The sequence below is a fragment of the Panthera pardus genome, unplaced genomic scaffold (genome assembly GCF_024362965.1).
Source record: "Panthera pardus isolate Hobbes unplaced genomic scaffold, ASM2436296v1 HiC_scaffold_27, whole genome shotgun sequence".
In the NCBI taxonomy this organism is placed as follows: Eukaryota; Metazoa; Chordata; class Mammalia; order Carnivora; family Felidae; genus Panthera; species Panthera pardus.
In genome coordinates, this window is record NW_026526843.1 from 45,909,685 (window position 1) to 45,928,474 (window position 18,790).

At 39.1% G+C, this 18,790-nt stretch overlaps 1 protein-coding gene across 1 annotated transcript; it reads left to right on the forward strand.

The window, feature by feature from the left end:
• Positions 1-412: 412 nt before the first annotated feature.
• Positions 413-18,501, forward strand: TAF7L (TATA-box binding protein associated factor 7 like). The gene is made up of 13 exons (XM_053891404.1): positions 413-696; positions 4,112-4,179; positions 4,992-5,070; positions 6,016-6,149; positions 6,832-6,958; positions 7,193-7,248; positions 10,342-10,383; positions 11,180-11,327; positions 11,672-11,785; positions 12,210-12,431; positions 12,628-12,740; positions 13,885-13,944; positions 17,651-18,501. Exons 1-13 carry the CDS (start codon positions 441-443, stop codon positions 17,693-17,695), a joined length of 1,464 nt encoding a protein of 487 aa, XP_053747379.1. The 5' UTR covers positions 413-440; the 3' UTR covers positions 17,696-18,501.
• Positions 18,502-18,790: the final 289 nt, after the last annotated feature.

Genomic DNA, 18,790 nt, shown 5'->3' on the forward strand with positions numbered 1-18,790 from the left:
AAAGAATTTTTTTTATATAAATGCCTTTAAGAACATACTACACTACATGAAAAAATGAGTTTCATTGGTCAATTTTGTATTTCAACCCTTGATGTAAAGATCAGCAGATGGATTCCAAAAGGGATCAAAACAGTTTTGTTTAGGTCTGAAACTCTGATAATTTAGCTTCACGGATATGATTTTTTTTAAAAATCTTGTATCCAGAAGAAATTATTGTACAATAGTCTTGCAAACATATTTGTCCCTTACAATTCAGTTTAGATGCATATTAGGAAGTAGAGATTTCACAGCTACTATCTCTAACCGGGACCCCTAATGTCTCTAATATTATACCTATGTCTTTAAGGAGGATACCTTTGACATCATTTTATGAAAGTTCTGGAACCTCCAAGGTCACATGACTGAACGGGAAGCCATTTTACAATCTTCACGGGTCGACCATGGAGTACAGTGAGGAGGAGCCTCCCAATTCTTTCGAAAGTGATTCAACACCAACAGCTGCAACATCAGAAGTAACGGGCTCACAAGATCCCCAAATTCCTGAAGACAGCGTAGCTGAATACTTTGGCGACCTGGGGGCCGAAACTGCCACCAATGAAGGCACCCAAACTTCTGCCGATGGCACCCAAGCCGATGTCGATGGCGGCACCGACATTGCTGCCAAAACTCCTGAGGAAAACTTACTGGAAGGGACAGGTAAGTGGTGTTAAATTTTTTTTCCCTCACAAGTTAAGAGAATTCTTTGGGGGAAGTGAACTACTAGAAGTCTCTTTGGACTGAGACTCCCTTCAGGAGAAATAATCGGTGTCACGTGTGTCCCTGTCCAAAAGATGTACTCTAGTGACGCTCTTGAGGAACAGGGAAAGGCTAATTATGTAAGAGTAGTTTGGGCGCGGATTGTAGTTATTTAATGGTTTTGCGTGGCGGCCTGTTTGTCACCAGGCGAGGTCGTCTTGCTAAGGGACAAATCTGGCCAACTTAACGGATTCGAAGAGCAACTGAATGTGCCACCCCTTTTACAAATACTACTGCGCACCGGTAACACTCCCGCGGCCTCCCTGAAGGTCGTCCCGCTGTAAAAGGAATTGGTTTTGAAACTATGCTCGGCAAGGTTCCTCCACCCCCACACTGCGCTGCGCTCAGCGCCTTTCAAACCTTCCAGCTCGGCATGCGGTGAACTGGCCGCTGCTTCGAGGCCACCCGCCGGTCGGGTCGGGGGCTAGGTCGCGGAGGCGTGGCTAGGCGGGGAGGGGCGGCGCGCGCGGCTCCTACCTGTCGCCAACGCCGTCGGCCCGCAGCCCGCCTCCACGCCCGCAGCCGGGGAGCCCACCCACGCCCGCCGCCCGGGAGCCCACTCACGCCCCCTCCGGAACCCGTCCCCCACCCCCACTCTGGGGAAGAGTGTCTGCGCAGCCTTTCCGGTCCTGGCGTAAATCAACGAGGAGCGGGTGAGTCAGGAGGTCAGAGGGCTCCCGGGCGGGTCAGCGCCCAGCTCCCGCGCACCGGACTTCCTTATCCAGCCCGCCTGGACGGCTAGGCGCGAAGGCTCGGGGCCCCTTGGTCCCACGGGAGGTTTTCCAGGGAAATTGGATCAAAGCCTAGGAGCTGGACTCTTCCTTGGAAGCTTAGCGCTCCTGGGATAAGGATGAAGTGGTCATTGCCTCATATTGCAGCCAGTGGCTATGAACTTGAGAAAATACCAATTTAGGCTTGTGCTGACTTGTGCTGCCTGGAGCATGCTGTTAGGCACCCTCCAGCTAGCTATAATTCTAATTCCAATCCTGATTCCGCTGAAACGAGATGGAGCTGGGGGTGGAGAGTGGTCCTGTTTAGTTTAATTACTTATTAAAGAGTGCTTGTCTGAAAAAAAAAAATGGATGCCTTTTTTAAAAATAAATACAATACAACCGGTTCATTGGGTAGATGAAAGTAACAAATTTTAAAAATAACTAAGACTCATTTCAACTGAGGTTGTCCACCTTCTCTGAAATAGTTTCAATTCTTACATTCTTTCCTTTATATTGAGAGGAGTTGCCAGTAAGGCATTGAAATGAACAAAATACCTTAGTCTTAGTTCTGAAAAATCTAAAAGTTATTTCTGATCTGATAAAATCTTGCTTAGCAGCTGGTTCTTCAAATAATCTGTATTTCTGCTCCCAACCTTGTGTTTGCAACTGTCCGTTCTGTTAGGCAATGTGCCCAGCCCCAAGGTTTTTATTTAATTTACTTTATTTTAATTAAATTTTTGCTATGTTCACATTTAGATTTTGTATCTGTGTGTGTATGTGTGTGTGTATCTGTATGAAGCAGGAAGAAAATAAATGACTATCACAAATAATCCATCTCTCTCCTCTCATCCTGGGTGTCTCCTTTTCTGCTGCTGACCTCTCTTGCTTTCTATGCTTTTCTGGTGGTTTCTGAAGTCACACTAAAGGACTGGTGAATGATTTCACCATAATAGGGTCTCAGACTCACTTTAAGTGTTTTTAAAAAGGGTTGCAATTCTTTTAAGTGAGATTCAAATGGTTTACAGAGTATTAGGGAGCTGTGGTTAACTGGGGATTTTAATCTAATTTAAAATACAAGATTTTATAACTTGGTATGTAGCATAATGTCCTTAGAACATAGGAAGATCTTGTCTATTTTCATATATGTATATTGCTTTCTTTCTACCTTTTGAGAAAAAATTTCCTCAGAAGTGTGAGCCCTAAAATGCAACGTGCAAGCCACTACAGATTTTTCCCAAATAGCTGGAAAATAAGATTAAAAATAAAAATCAACTTGGATGGGATTATTCACTTTACAGAAGTTTTTTTTTTATTTTTTAAATTAAAAAAAATTTTTTTAACGGTTTATTTATTTTTGAGACAGGGAGAGACAGAGCATGAACAGGGGAGGGTCAGAGAGAGGGAGACACAGAATCCGAAACAGGCTCCAGGGACGCGGGGCTGGAACTCACGGACTGCGAGATCATGACCTGAGCCAAAGTTGGCCGCTTAACCGACTGAGCCACCCAGTATAAATAAATATTTATTTATTTTTTAAATAAAAGGATCCATCTTAGAATTCCTTTAAATAACTTCTTAGGGGTATTTCAAGTAAGTGGTAGTTGTGCGGATTAAATAAAATAATAGACCTAATGCACTCAATGAAGTGCCTGCCATATAGAATGTACACAGTGAATGTTAATAATGAATAAATTAAATTGGATTTTATGATCTATCATATCACCCCTTCAAGAAAGTACCCATTCCATGAACCTAAGTGTACTCATATAGATAGCCTCGTCGTAAGAACTGGACTCCTAACTTTTAAACAAAGTAGTTTCAGAATTGTTGATGCTGACTTTAGAGTCATAGAACCTGCCTGCTCTCCCTTGGGCTTAATTCATACCAATCCATTAAGGTGAATGAAATATTAAAAATTAAGCTCTTTTTTTCCTTCAAATCATCATAGAACACTTGTGCCAGTGGTTTTGGTTGATTCTGGACTTTGGCACTCTTCCCTGCAGAGGCATGTAGTTTGCTTCGGTAGCCATCATAGCGCTGATGAATTGTAGTCCTTTACCTTAGAGTCTAGCAATATCATTAAGAAGACTAGGGGTGCCTGGGTGGCTCAGTTGGTTAAACGTCCGACTTCAGCTCAGGTCATGATCTCATGGCCTGTGAGTTTGAGCCCTACATCGGGCTCTGTGCTGATAGCTTGGAACCTGGAGCCTGCTTCGGATTCTTTGTCTCCCTCTCTCTCTGCCCCTCACCTGCTCATGCTCTGTCTCTCTCTGTCTCTCAAAAATAAATAAATGTTAAAAAATTTAAAAAAAAAAGAAGACTAAATCATGTTCCATAACAACTTTACTTCATTTGTTATCATGTAATTTGGGCTATCCTTGGAAAGTCTACATATATTGGAAGGGAGATCAAGTGACTTTTAGAAATAATCAAGTTATGTCACGTAAGGTACTTCAGAGCTGTACACACAATGTTTCAGTGAGGGTTGTGGGCAAGATCTTGTGTAATGTAACCAGTACTACCAGAAGTGGTCAGCAGAGGGGGCAAGATGAGTTTTTGGTCACTTGCTATTTTGTGTTTGCTTTCATGAACTCAAAAACAAGAGATGAGTAAAAGCCAGGATGAACCTCCTCAGGAACTTGAGAACCAGTTTATATTGCGTCTCCCACTGGTAAGAAACCCTTGTATCTCAGACCACATATCTTCAGTGCATATGTATTAGCTCTGCTTGGATTCTGTAGCATTTCTATTTAAGGTAGGCTATAAAAATTAAGAACATTTGTTTCCCAGGAATCACATTTTATTATACAGTCCTATTCTAGTGTGTACTCTTTTAGCAGAATTTTTTCATCCTGTACATGCCACCTATCATGTGGGTTGATTTCCTAGCAAAGGGCTGTGACAGTGAGGGATCCAGTGACTTACCGGAGGTACTAACAGCCTGTTCACTGAACAGCCATGATAAGACTCCTTTAAAATCCTTTCTGTCACCTCAAAAGGGGCAGTGAAAGGGACCATCACTATTTCCTCAAATTCATCACCATGCAAGGCTGTTGAAGCTCATCTGAACATTGTGTTAGGGTCTCTTCCCCCATTGATACCTGCATTCAAGTAGTATTTAGTCTAAGAATGTTGTATTAAGGACGACCTTCAGAAAGATATTTCCCCAATTAGGGCTAATTAATATACCCAGTAAACTGCAGCTAAGCCTTTACTTAGCAACTACAACTGAAGGGCAGCAGTGAGAGGCAGGAATGTAGGGCTTGAAGAAGGCATTAACTGTAGCTACTAAAAACCAACAATGAGATTAGAGTCAGCCTCATCCTAACTTGACTTAGCGCACCATATGTCATGGTACATGACACTGTTCCTAACATTTGGGAGATTTAAGGTTTTATTTAAGGGATGACTGTCTGTAATACATCTATTAGCTGCCAAGTAGACAATTCATCCTTCTGATTTTTCAATCTACCTCCTTTTTAGGAACATGCATTTACTGTCAGGAAGATGGTACATTCTGGAAGTGTTGCCATGAAGGATAAACTAAAAATTGACTTATCTTGTAAGTAGCAAATACCCGTCTACCATACATTGAACAGTTAATTTATTAAGGGATTGCTATGTACCAGACACTATACTAGATACTAAGGATGAGACAAAGAGCAGAATATGGTCTCTGCCTTGAAGACCCTAATAGAGGCTTAAGTCACTCTCATATCTTCTTTTTGAGGAAAGGAAGTAGAAATTATGTAATTTGAGGTAATTATTATACTGTGTATAAGGAAGAATTGGCGGGAGGTCAACGGTGAGATTTGTATACTTCTGTTTGTCTCTTACATACAAACTTTGTGATTTCTGACTGTCGAGGGTAATGATAAATGAATGTCCTGTACTTTTTTTTTTTATAACAGTGACATATCTTTCTCTCTTTTGAATAATATTTATTAGGATTTTTAAATACAGAGAAGTATATAAAGAAGAAAATTTTAAATGGCTTATAATCCCATCACTCAGGTAGCCCTTATTGACATTCTAAAAAAAGTAATACAAGTTCATGGTTAGAAAATTTAAATATAACCAGAAGAAGACAGGAAATAATAAAGATTAGAGCAGAAATTAATGCTATCGAAACCAAAACAAACAAACAAACAAAAAACCCCAGAACAGATAAATGAAACCAGAAGCTGGTTCTTTGAAAGAATGGAGTTTGCCTTTCAGGATGAGAATGAAACATTCGCCACTTCATCCACATTTAGTTCACAATGATTACAAAGAGACTTAGCTACTTTTGATCCAGTAGAGTAAACTGAGAAAAAAGAGCTCCATATACCCTGCCTTCTTTTCTCTGGGAAGTTACCAATTACATACACAATTCTAGCATTATGAGAAATAGTAGGTTTTGCTGAAAGACTGGCCTGTCCCACTTAAGTCTTCGTTACTTAAACCCCAGGATGCTTAAGAGTACATTGGGAAGATGTTGGCTTTAATTTTTCCTGCCTCTCTTCAGCTGATGGACGTCATGCAGTTGTTGATGTAGAAGATGTCTCACTAACTGCTAAGCTGGTTGATTTGCCTTGCATTATTGGAAGCCTGAAAACTCTTGATAAAAAAACTTTTTATAAGACAGCAGATATTTCTCAGGTATGGATGAGTTTTCTTAATCTACTAGTTCTTACATCCTTCGAGGAATCCCTTTCTCCCTACTTTTCTCTTTCTTTCAGTAGTCCTTTCCACTTGGTGAATGGCTGCTTATCATTTCTAATTCACAGCTCAATTGCACAGGAATACAGTGTCATGTTCTGGTTTGGTATTTGATCCATAACTTTTGACTTTTATCCAGATAGCTTTTATATAAAAAAAGGTTCAGGTTTGCCATTTATGATGATTGCCATCTGAAAAAAAAAATGAGGATCTGGGATCTTCTTCTGAACTTTCTGCTAAAGCAAGATGCTGTTAATTCTGGAGATTTATATTTGTTTTTTTCATCATCTCAACTGTTGATTTCTTGTTTGCCTTCTAAATCAAAATACTAAGATATATTTGTTCTTAACATATTCCCTCTGAAGTGGTAAGTACTTGAGCTAAAAACAAACAAATAAAAACAAAATCTAGAATCCATATACAGTGTTGCAGAGACCGACAGAGAAAGAGAGAGAGAATTAATATGCATGTATATGTAATACTTGGCTTTCTGGAAATGCCAAGTACTATCCTCCTTACTGCTTACTATGCTCCAGGATTTCTGGTAGTAAAAATGATCATGATTCATTTCTAATCCAGGATTCGTGACCATAGTCAACTTCTTCATCTGTGTTAAATGTAGATGCTTGTGTGCACTGCTGATGATGATCTCCACTCTTCTCTGGAAGAATCAGTTACCTCTACTGACCTTAACGCAGTCATGAAAAATGAAAAAGAGAGAGAGCAAAAATATGTCTGGAAGCATGGCAGTAAGTCACCAGTCCCTTGCTTACTTTGGCTGACTACATTTAATCTACTGAATCCTAATTACTTGTGAGCCAGGGACCTGTTACCACACTTAGGTGTTTGGTTCATTAGACATCCAGACACTCTTAAAGGAACGGGTCATGTCGTGAGCCAGTGGCTTTCTCTTTGTCAAATTCAGATAGATATGTGACTACCAACAGTCATATATACATTTCACCATGTTGAATTTATTTTAGTTACTCCACCACTTAAGAATGTCAGAAAGAAAAGGTTCCGCAAAACAACAAAAAAGGTTAGTTGCATGCTATTTCTGTGTCTACTGGGTGGATTGGGAGAGGAGTTAGTTGGGGATTAATTTGTTCACTCATTTATATGTTCAGTAAACATCGATTATGAGCTAAATGCCAGGCACTGTGCGGTAGCAGTTCAGAGTATATAGTGAACAGAAACAGACCTGATCATTTAGGGATCTGGATGTGTCATGAATTTGAAACTTCTGCTAATGCTTTGCTTTCAATTGCAAAATCTAGTTTTAAAGTTTATTTATTTATTTTGAGAGAGACAGAGACAGTATGAATCGGGTAGGGGCAGAGAGAAAGGGAGAGAGAGAGAATCCCAACCAGGCTCCACATTGCCAGCACAGAGACCAATGTGGGGCTCGAATCCACGAAACCATGAGATCATGACCTGAGCCGAAACCAAGAGCTGGAGGCTTCCACCCAGGTGCCCTGCAAAATCTAGTTTTAAAGTGAACCCATCTAGAACCTGAGACTTGGAAATTGTGGTTCTATTCCTAGCCTTACCTCCAATTTGTAGAATCTTGGGCAAGCTACAGGAATATTGTAGCTTGTCTGCTTTTTTTAATTAACTTTTTAAAAAAATGTTTATTTACGTATTTTGAGAGAGAGAGGGAGCACATGTGTGTATGCGGGGGAGGGGTTGGGCGGGGGGGGGGGGGCGGAGAGAGAGAGAGAGAGAGAATGAGAATGAGAATGAGAATGAATCCCAAGCAGGCTCCACACTGTCAGCACAGAGCCCTACTCGGGACCCAATTTCACAAACCCCATGAGATCATGACCTGAGCTGATACCAAGAATCAGATGCTTAACCAACTGAGCCACCCAGGCGCCCCTATAATTAACTTTTTATTTTGAAATAATTGTAGGTTCACATGCAGTTGTAAGAAATAAAAGAGAGATGCTATGTACCCTTTATCCAGTTTTCCCCATTGTAATTTTTTGCAAAACTATAGTACAATATCACAAACAGTAAATTGACATTATCACAATTCACCAATCTTACTCAAATTTCTCCAGTTTTACTTATACTTATGTGTGTGTATGTGTGCATGTAGTTCTATGCAGTTTTTTCCCATATGTATGTTCATGTATCCATCTACACAGTCAAAATACTGTGCAGTTTTGTTACCACAAGGATCCCTCATCTTGCCCTTTTATAGTCACATTTACCTCCCTCCTACCCCACCCCTCGGTCTCTAACCCCTGGCCAACACTAGTATGTTCTCCATCTCTGTAGTGTTGTCACTTTGAGAATGTCATATAAATGGACTCATACAATGTGTAACATTTAATGCTGGCTTTTTTTCCCCCACTAACCATAATTCCCTTAAGATCCATGCAAGTTGTTGCATGTATCAGTACTTCATTCCTGTTATTGCTGAGTAGTATTCCAGGGTATGCACATACCCCAGCTTGTTTAACTGTTCACCCACTGAAGGACGTCTGGGTTGTTTTCAGTTTTTTACCATTATAAATAAAGCTACATGCAGGTTTTTGTGTCAACATAAGTATTCATTTCTTTGGGATAAATGTGCAGCGGTGCTATTGCTGGGTCATATGGTACTTGAATGTTCAATTTTATGAGAAACTACCATACTGTTTCCAAAGTGGCTATAACATGATATCTTCCCACTAGACTGTACCTGTGATCCACTTACTCTAAGTCCTCACCAGAATTAGGTGTTTGTCACTCTTTTTTATTTTAGCCATCTGATAGATGTGTAGTAACCTTGTTGTGGTATTAATTTGTATTTCCCGGATAGCTAATGATGTTGAACATCTCATGTGTTTTTTTTTTATTTTGCCATCCATATATCCACTTCAGTGAAGTGTCTGTTCATGCCCTTTGCCTGTTTCCTAAGTGGATTTATTTATTGTTGAGTTTTAAGAGTTCTTTTAATATTCCAAATATTAGTCTTTTGTCAGATATGTAGAAATTTGCAAATATTTTCTCCTAGTCTGTAGCTTGTCTTTTCCTCTTCTCCACAGGATCTTTCAAAGAGCAAAGGTTTTTTGTTTGATTAAGTCCAACTTACAGATTTTTCCTTTTTTTAATGTTTATTTATTTTAGGAGAGAGAGATAGAGAGTTAGTGGGGGAGGGGCAGAGAGCGAGGATGACAGAGAATCCCAAGCTCTGCACTGTCAGCGCAGAGCCCAATGTGGGACTCAAACCCACGAACCATGAGATCATGACCTCAGCTGAAATCAAGAGCCAGTCACTTAACTGACTGACCCACCCAGCTACCCCTACCATATCTTCTCTATCCATTCATCCATCAATTAACACTTGGGCTTCTTACATATTTGGCCACCTAGGTGCCCCTATAGATCTTTCCTTTTAAGGATCTTTCCTTTGTGTCAAGTTTAAGAACTCTTTGCCTAGCCCAGATCCTGAAGATTTTCTCTTATTTTTTTCTAAAAGTTTTACATTTTACATATACGCCTGAAGTCCATTTTTGAGCTAATTTTTGTAAAAAATGTGTTTAGTTCAAGGTTTGTTTGTTTTTTTTTTGCCTTTGCATATCCAGTTGCCCCAGCACCATTTATTAAAAAGACTCCTTCCTCCATTGTATTGTTTTTTGCACCTTGTCAAAATCAGCTGGGCATTTTTGTGTGTGTCTGTTTCAGGGTTCCCTATTCTGTTCCATTAATCTGTGTGTTGATCCTTCTACTGATATCACAGTGTAGCTATATAATAAATGTTGAAATGAGGAAGACTGTTCTCATTTTATTTTTGTCGAGATTGTTTTAGTCATTCTAGAGCCTGTACCTTTCCATATAAATTTTTTTTGTAAGTTTGAAGTTTAGAACAAATTTTCTATGTCTATAAAAACCTTGTTGGAATTTTGGTAGGAATTGCATTGAACCTATATATCAATTTGGGGATAATTGACAGCTTTACTATGTTGAATCTTTCACTCCATGAACACAGTTGCCTTGGCTTTTATACTGTCAGTCAACAGTACTTATTGAGTGCCTACTAAATGTAAAACTAAATTAAGAATAATTTTAGAATCCTTTAAGCTTTAGTGAAGTAGAACAGTTGTAATAATAACTTCATTGTTTATTGTGTTTTATTTCATAGCTCACTGATTTCAAACAAATTGAAGAAATCAGCTTTCCTGAGGTAGAGCTATCATTATATAACTTTATTGTTTACCCTTAGTGTGTTTTATTTCATAGCTCATTAGTTTAAGGCAAATCAAAGAAATCAAAAAGGTTACTTTTTGGCCTTCATTCTCCTCTCTAACTGCCACTGCCATACAGGTACACTAAATTAGTTCACTTAAAAATGGATTCATTGTTTAATGCCTGATAACTCCTAGAGGAAAAGATACAATTTGGCCAGTGACTTTGAATTCTAATCTGCTTTTTTCTCTGATACTTATTTTAAGAGCCATTTTTTGGAAGCCAGTATTCACTTTTACCAGCAGTTGTTTGCAATTGCTTATTCCCCCTCAAAGTTCTAATTTCTATTTGTAGCATGACGAATTGGTTGCTGTGGAGATAATTGTCTAAAATTGGATTTAAGGGAGAACATGTAGCTAAGACCCAGTTTTTATAGGAAAGTCTTTAATAATAAAGATGTGGAAAAGTGAACTTTGGGAATTTGGATCTTTAAGCCAAATTACTTTTAAATAACAAGTAAGGAATTGTAGTTGTTTGCCAGTATGGGTCAGGGCCAATAATTAATAACTGAGGCCTAAGGGTTGTGCTTCTGAGAGAAGTCTTTAACACAGAGTTGCAGATCGAAAAGATTAAATGTCTCAAGTTAATTTGTTTGAATGGGAAAAAAAATAAGCTTACCATACATAAGCCTAGAGCCTGGTCAAAGATTTCTTCATAAATAGCATTACTTAAAGTAGAAATTGATTTGGATGGATATTAAAGAGACCTAATTATTTGAATTCATTTGTATGTAGGAGCAGGGCATTCCTGCAAAACACAGGGTGTTAAATGACATTACTGATATCCCCACTTCCCCTGCTTTGGTTCAATACACTGAATCTCCTGATGTGGAAAAGGAAGTGAAAAGACTACTGTGTTCAGATGCTGAAGCTCTCAGTGCTCGTATCCTTTTATACTAAATATTTTCCTTGTAGCCTGTTCCGCCCCATATGTACTTGCTGACAAGCCCTCACTTCTGGTATTTGTGTACTAATTTTGGTGTGTAGAACTTCAGATTTTTGTTACAGAAATGTTACTTCCTAGCTGGGAATAGTAAATTAACACAATAGAAATGTATTTACTTGTGTAATCCAATAGGAGGTACTTCTTCATACTAGGAATCCAGATACAGATGGACTGAAGTTGGACCAAATTAAATAGCACTTTCACTCAGAGAACCTCTTCCCTTTCAACTGTGTCTTCTCCTTTCTTTCTGCTTGTTCCTTGACCACCACCCCTCCTTTCAGGATGGGAAGTCATTGCTGAAGATGAAACCAAAGAAATAGAAAGTCAAGGCTCTATCCCAGGCTTTGCAATGTCCCCAGGAATAAGTGGCTATAAGCAGGGTCATTTCTCATCAGGTATGTTAATAAAGACAAAACAAGAGCTTCAGAGAAGGCAGGTGTTGACTGTGCAGAAGACCATTCTCCAGAGACTCACAGGCCAATCACAGAAAAAGGATGCCTTGGCCTTTCTTTCCTCTTCCTTCAGTGCTTCAGGGGTTTTAGACTGGTGTTGTAATCTCCCATCAGTCCCTGGTATCCTAAATTCCTATGGGCCCTTACATACTCTAAATGTCTTGATCACTGAATACACGAATGAATGTTAGTGTTTTGCATTTCCTGCCATTGCCTTAGGAAGGGAAGGATCTTCCTGTGAGAAAATTATTTATAAAATTCATTGGTTCCCCAGTGAATTTGAGGGAAGGAAGATAACTGCAGCTTGAGTAAGAGTCATTTGAAAAGATTCAGATAGATTCACCTTCCTCTTGCTTGAAACCAATAGAATATGGTATGTTTCGGGAGATGTTCAGTGATTCTAGTAGCAACAATGATGATGAGGAAGGGGATGAGGATGATGAAGAGGATGAAGAAGATGAAGAAGATGACTACGATGATGAGGATGAAGTTGAGAAAGATTATTATGAAGAGGATCTGGAAAGGGAGCTACAGGCCAAGTTCTTTGCATCTGGCCAGTATGAGGCCAAGGAAGGAGCCAGTTCAGCAGGTAAGTTATGGAGGAAAAACCAAAGAGGTGGGACAGAGTGGGTGGCAGCGCTGAAGATTGACTTTAAACATGTGTTAGATGCAAGGCTAAGTTTGAGAAGTTACGGTTGAGATGTGGAGTGGAGGTTTGGTTGACTTTGATTTTGGTCCACTAGTTTGGGCTATGTTTAGTTAAAATTTCTGTCTGTCTCTCTTAGTCATGGATATTCAGAAGCAGATTCATTACATGGAGAAAAAGCTCCAAGAGATTCAATGCAAAGCACAAAGACAGAGGGATCTCTTAAAGAAAGTGGAAAACCTGACACTCAAGGTAAATTCTTGTTGGCTGGGATAAAGTTACCTTGATATCCTACTTTCAAAATCCCATCTTTGTGTTTCTAACTTGTATCATCCTTGTGCAGCATTCTTACTCATTTTTTGACCTAAAACAACCTCTTAGAAACCCCTAATAAGATATAGCCCTATTTCCTTTTATCTGAGTAATTTTGATTATCTCATACAAGAATTTTTGAGAAGAGACAAGGAGACTTGAGATAATGATTACCAATACTGAGCATCTGTTATGTGAAAGGCACAAAAAGAGCTAAGTATTTTACATGTATCATCTCATTTCATCCTCACATTCCTGAAATACAGGTACTGTTGCTAATCTTATTTTATAGGTAAGGAATTGAAATTCAAAGAGGTTAAGTAACTAGTGGTAAGACATAGATTGAATCATGTTGTTTGTACCAAAATGTATTCATTGAAGTGAAAGAAAATTAACAAAGTTCATTTTTAAATGTTATGATGCATGCCTGAACAAGAATAAATATCTTGCTTGATTTTTATTAACATATATTTCAACAAAAGGAAAGTGGATGTTTAGGCCATGTTTACATCCTTTTTTATAGTGAGGGAAATTCTGAAGCATCTGGAAAATTCCTTGCCAGATTTCATTTTCTGGAGAGCCGTAGTCATCAAAATGTAGTAACTCAACACAGAACTGTACCTATTTAGAATATTTTCCTTTACATTAACCAAGTGAGATAATAGATGTGGACACACTTTGAAAGATACAGTTGTATTGATGTTGCATGGAGGACTAGTTAGGAATAATAATATTCTGCCCTAGTGCAGGGAAATGAATGAGTCAGCACCAAATTCCAAGTCAGCTTTTTTAATAGTTCACCACAGTCAAAGGATTTGTGCTAAACTAGAAAAAGGTAACATGAAGGCATTCCAACCATTTATTTTAAGGCAAGAAAAAAATATCGTGTGTAGGTTTATAAAATCAAATCAGATGGCTCTGTACTTAGGGGATGCAGTTTTTATACTCTGAATCCTTTAAAAAGAGTGCTCTTTTGTTATGACTGACAGTTTGCTTATCAAATTATTTGCCAAACTCTTTGTCTCACTTCATTCTCTTTTCCTTTGAGACTCAGCATTCATCATTTATACAATTTGTTTTCCAGAGTCATTTACAGTCTGTGCTGGAGCAGCTTAAGTTACAGGAAAAAGAAAAAAATGAGCAGGTGAGAAGTGTTTTCAAATCAACCAGAAAACATTTGATACAAAGACTCCCCATACCCACCCCCAAAGTCATTTCTGGCTATTCCTTTCACAGGATCAGTAGTGACCAAATCTTCTAAATGAGGATAGCAGGTTGGAACAAGGTTTTTGTGAAAATTCACTCATTCAGCAGATACTGAATGCCTATTAAGTGAAAAGTACAAGATGTACATACCGTGTTGAATAAGACAGAGTACTTGTCCTCATGGAGATGTCTAGCATGGAAGATTGACAGTGAACAAATTAACATACAAATGGAGAAGTGCAAATGGCATAAAAAAACGTGCTTTGAAGGAGGAAAAAACATCAGTGGTGCTATTTGAATAAAAGGAGTCCTGAATTAAATGGAATTAAATTAAAACGATGGGCCTTTCTGAGGAGGTGATACTTAAGCTTAGACCTAAAGAGTCAATCTGAGCGAAGAGGGAATGGAGAGCCTCTTGGGTGGAGCATATGACAGGTCCCCCATGGGGGAAAGAACCTGGCCTTTTTGAGGACTTCTGGGCTATTTAAAGCAAGGAGGAGCATGACTTAACATAAGGTTGTAGAAGTAGGCAGAGGCCATAGTGTATGGTCCCTTGCAGGCCATGATAAGGAGGATGGGTTTTAGTCTTAAGTGCAGTGGGAAACCCTTGAAGAGTTTTAAGCTGGAGAGAGTCACATTTAATTTAAACTTTTTTTTTTAACTTTTTTTTTAACGTTTTATTTTATTTTTGGGACAGAGAGAGACAGAGCATGAACGGGGGAGGGGCAGAGAGAGAGGGAGACACAGAATCGGAAGCAGGCTCCAGGCTCCGAGCCATCAGCCCAGAGCCTGACGCGGGGCTCGAACTCACGGACCGTGAGATCGTGACCTGAGCTGAAGTCGGATGCTTAACCGACTGAGCCACCCAGGCGCCCCTAATTTAAACTTTTTAAAGACCACTCTGATTCTTATCTGGAGAATGGATTATGGGGGGGGCAAGACTAGAATCAGGGAGGCCAGTTAGGAGGCTGTGTGGTAGTCTAATAAGAGAAAATGACAACCTGAACTAAGGTGGTGACAGTGGCTATGGAAAGAATATATATATATATTAACTGCAATAAAAATGTTTTTATAACCACTTTGTTGAGATATAATTCACGTACCATACATTTAAATTGTATGGTTTTGGTATTTTCACAGAATTGCACCACCATCACCACAATCAGTTTTAGAACATTTTCATCACCCAAAAAGAAACCTCTATTCAATACCAGTCATTCCCCATTTCTTCTGAATTTCTACCACTTGTCGGACCAAGGCAACCACTAATGTACCTTCTCATCTACTTTGCCTATTCTGCTTATTTTATCTAAAAGGACATATATAATGTGTGGTCTTTTGTATCTGGCTTCTTTCACTTAGTATAATGTTTTCAGAGTTAATCCATGTTGTGGCATGTATCAGTAGTTTATTCCATTTTGTGGGTGAATAATATTCTAATATTCCATGTGTGTAAGCATACACACACACCACGTTTTGTTTATCCATTCATCCATTGATGGACATTTGGATTGTTCCCACCTTTTAGCCATCATGAATAATGCTGCTACAAACACTCACATATGAGAGAATATATTTTAAAGGTAGAATGGATGGGAGTTGGGCCAGTTACTGGGTGTTGAAGGAAGTGTTAAGGATGCATGCCAGATTTCTGACTTGAACAGCTGTATTATTTCAAGCCACAAGAGAGTGAGAAGACTGAAAAGAAGGTACTGTAGGATAAGTGAGGGTCAGGTAGCTGTACAGAAGATGTATGCTGGCTTCAGCCCTATAAAATTGAGGGTAATAATCGTAAAGGAACTGGGGGCCATATGATGATGGGCTTAGCATGGGGCTCTTAAGATAGAGACACCAACTCCCATCCCCGTTACACATACAAGCAAAGCCAGGGGAATTCTATATATTCCCTTCCAGTCAGCAAATCACTTAACCAAGTACTGCTCATAAACAACCATGTGAACAATTAACGCCAAATTGCTTTAGCACACACCAAACATCTTTGTTTTCATCCATGTAAATAGTATTGGGGAGTGCTATTTTCAACATGGAAATGTAGCTGTGAACTTTATTCACTCACATTCCTTTACCTTATTAGTTCATTTATAGCCTACTTGAAGCTAGGTTCTGTAGTAGGGAGCTACAAAATGCTTACAACCCAGTCTCTGCCTCCAGGTGGGAAGAGATCCATGAGAAGGACAGGAATTTAAAGGAATGAAGTCTCACTTTTGTCCATAGAGACTAGGGATGACTTCATAGAGAAATGATGTTTGGCTGGTTCATAGAGAAATGTTGTTTGGCTGGAGCCTCAAAAGATAGAGTGGGGTTTTAATAAGGAGATAGGGAAAAGAGGGCATTCTGTATAGAAAGTAGCATGCATAGTGGCTCAGAGATGGTGATGACAGGCTAGAGTTGAGATTTTTTGTTTAGGGCATAATGAGCCACCAAAACTTTTTCACCGGGGGAGTGACTCAGGAAGATGTCTCTGCCAGCAGTATGTAGGAGAAATTGTTGAGTGGAGAGATACTAGAGGAAGATGCAAGTGATGGAAGGAATCAGAGCTTAACAATTGATTGGATTCATGGGCCCAAAAGGAGAACAAAGAGGAGTCCAAAGCCTGAGTAACTGGAAAATGGTGTGCCACTAACAGAAGACAACAGGGAGGGAATTGTTGGGGGCAGGGGATGGAGAAGATGATGAGCTAAATTGGAAGCACGTTGAGTTAGAAGCACTTTAGAAAATGGGAGATTAGAGAGTGGCTCATGCAGAGAAATGATCATTGAAGCTGTGGGGATAGATGAGTTAGCCAGGTTGACTGTTTAGCAAGAAGTCCAAACCTGGGGAAAAACCTTCCTTTAGGGGGTGGTGAGAAAGAGAGCCCACAAAAGGGAAAGAACTGGAGCAATCAGTGGTTGTAATCCTGTCAGCACCAGAGTGTAGCCTCTAAATTACTGTAGAAGCAATTCTCGTAATTTGGTAGGTGATGTGCAGCATAGGATCACTTTCTAATGCTCCATTCCTTTCTTTCACAGAATGAAAATCTACACTGGTATGGAGTGACCTAAACTGAATAATACTCAAAACCAATCTCTGTCCCAAAGACAGTATACCTCTCAATGTTTTTGGTCACTTTGCCATTCCAAGTAAAATAAATAAAGAGAGAGATAGATAAATAGATAAATAGGTAAATAAATAAATATTGGTCAGGTCTTTGGTTCAGTTTCCAAGTGTATCATAACATGGTAAGAAGCAGCAACTAAGACTTGGTTTAAGATCCAATGTGTTCAGTGGGACAAAAGCCTATCCCAATTGCTTTATTTTTTCACTCTTCAAATGTGGCTACAGTGATCCCTCTGTACACTCTTCACAGAAATGCAAAGTCTTATCAGAAGCATATTTAATTTTGAAGCATATTCAATTTGAAATCTTCTTTTTAGAAGTTTGGCACAGTAAAAGACAACGTCATGCAGTGTTGTACATGCATTCTTGACTGTGGCACTGTTCTTTGGAACATTGCAAGCCTCAGATAACCATATAAAATACAAATTACAGTAGTTCTTTTTGGTTCATACAAGTAAATCCTAGATCAAGTAACGGAACCTAAGATTTCAGAGCAATTTTTCATATTTTTCTGCCTCTCCCTACAGCTCATTTTCCTCCGGGAACAATTGAAATCTATTTTGGAGAAGTAAGAGAGCCTTCAGCCTGGCACATGAACCTTGGATTCACTATCCAGACTGAAGACTGGATGAAATTGTACGTGTTTCTGTCCCTTTCATTGCCGTATGCGAAGTCATTTGTTATTTGTTGATCTGAAACTTTTTATGCTAGTCACATTTGAAGTTTATAGCTGTGTTGAAAGGGACAGAACATAAAAAAGTAGTAGACCTAAAATCCCAACTCAATATAGAACTTCCCTTCTCTTTATCAACTTGATAATTGCTTACATTGCCTCTGCTCTGTTGGTGCTATCAAATGATTCAGCCATGCTTCCCAAAGACAGTCTAGCCTGAAGGCCATAGAGCTAGCTGGTTTGTGTATGTTTTCAGTTCCCTTCTTCTATTAATTTTAAATATTTCCTAAAACATGGAACAAATCATTTCTACCAAAGGCTAGGACCTCTCACAGTGAATTAAGTGCCTATCTCCCAGCAGTTAACACCAGCTTGTGTCCTTTGTTAAGGTAATAGGGGCTGCTTTCCTGCTCAGGGATGATTTCTTGCTGCTGCTATCTTTGTTCTGTTGTGTTTTTAGGGATTGTGTCTGGTTATTATTTGACAGCTAAGAGAATAGTTAGGACAGAGATGAAATTCTGAGTTGTTATCCTTATTCTGAGCCTCTTTATCCTAACCCCCATCAGAAAAGGTTAGGAAAAATCAGATGCCTGTGATGCCTGTGAAGACTCCCTTAAAAACCCTGAGTGGGTTTATTTTTTCAGCTGTATTGTTAAAGTTTTCTGGCCTGTGTTCTTTAAGCAATAAATAAATTCTTCATTTTAATTGGATTGCTGTCACTTTATTAAACCGCTCCCATGATGAATACACTCATATCCAAAAGGAAACTGGAGAGACAAGCAATAAACTCTACCATTAGGAAATGACATAAGATGCTGTCAATACTGGGGCATCCTTCTAAAGAGCTCTTGGGATAACTCCTAATGAACTAAGCAAACCATCTCACATTAACCATATAGCACTGGGAATTTGAGAAAGCATCTAGAGAAGTGATCAAAATGGCAGTATTTGCATTGATTTATGTTGTAGTGGAAAGAACACAAGGTTGGAATCC

Bases quoted from the DNA above. Each gene is read 5' to 3' on its own strand.
- TAF7L (XM_053891404.1), top strand. From the start codon at position 441: ATGGAGTACAGTGAGGAGGAGCCTCCCAATTCTTTCGAAAGTGATTCA. The intron at 7,249-10,341 runs GTTAGTTGCATG...TTTATTTCATAG, and splicing joins TCCGCAAAACAACAAAAAAG to CTCACTGATTTCAAACAAAT. The intron at 10,384-11,179 runs GTAGAGCTATCA...ATTTGTATGTAG, and splicing joins AAGAAATCAGCTTTCCTGAG to GAGCAGGGCATTCCTGCAAA.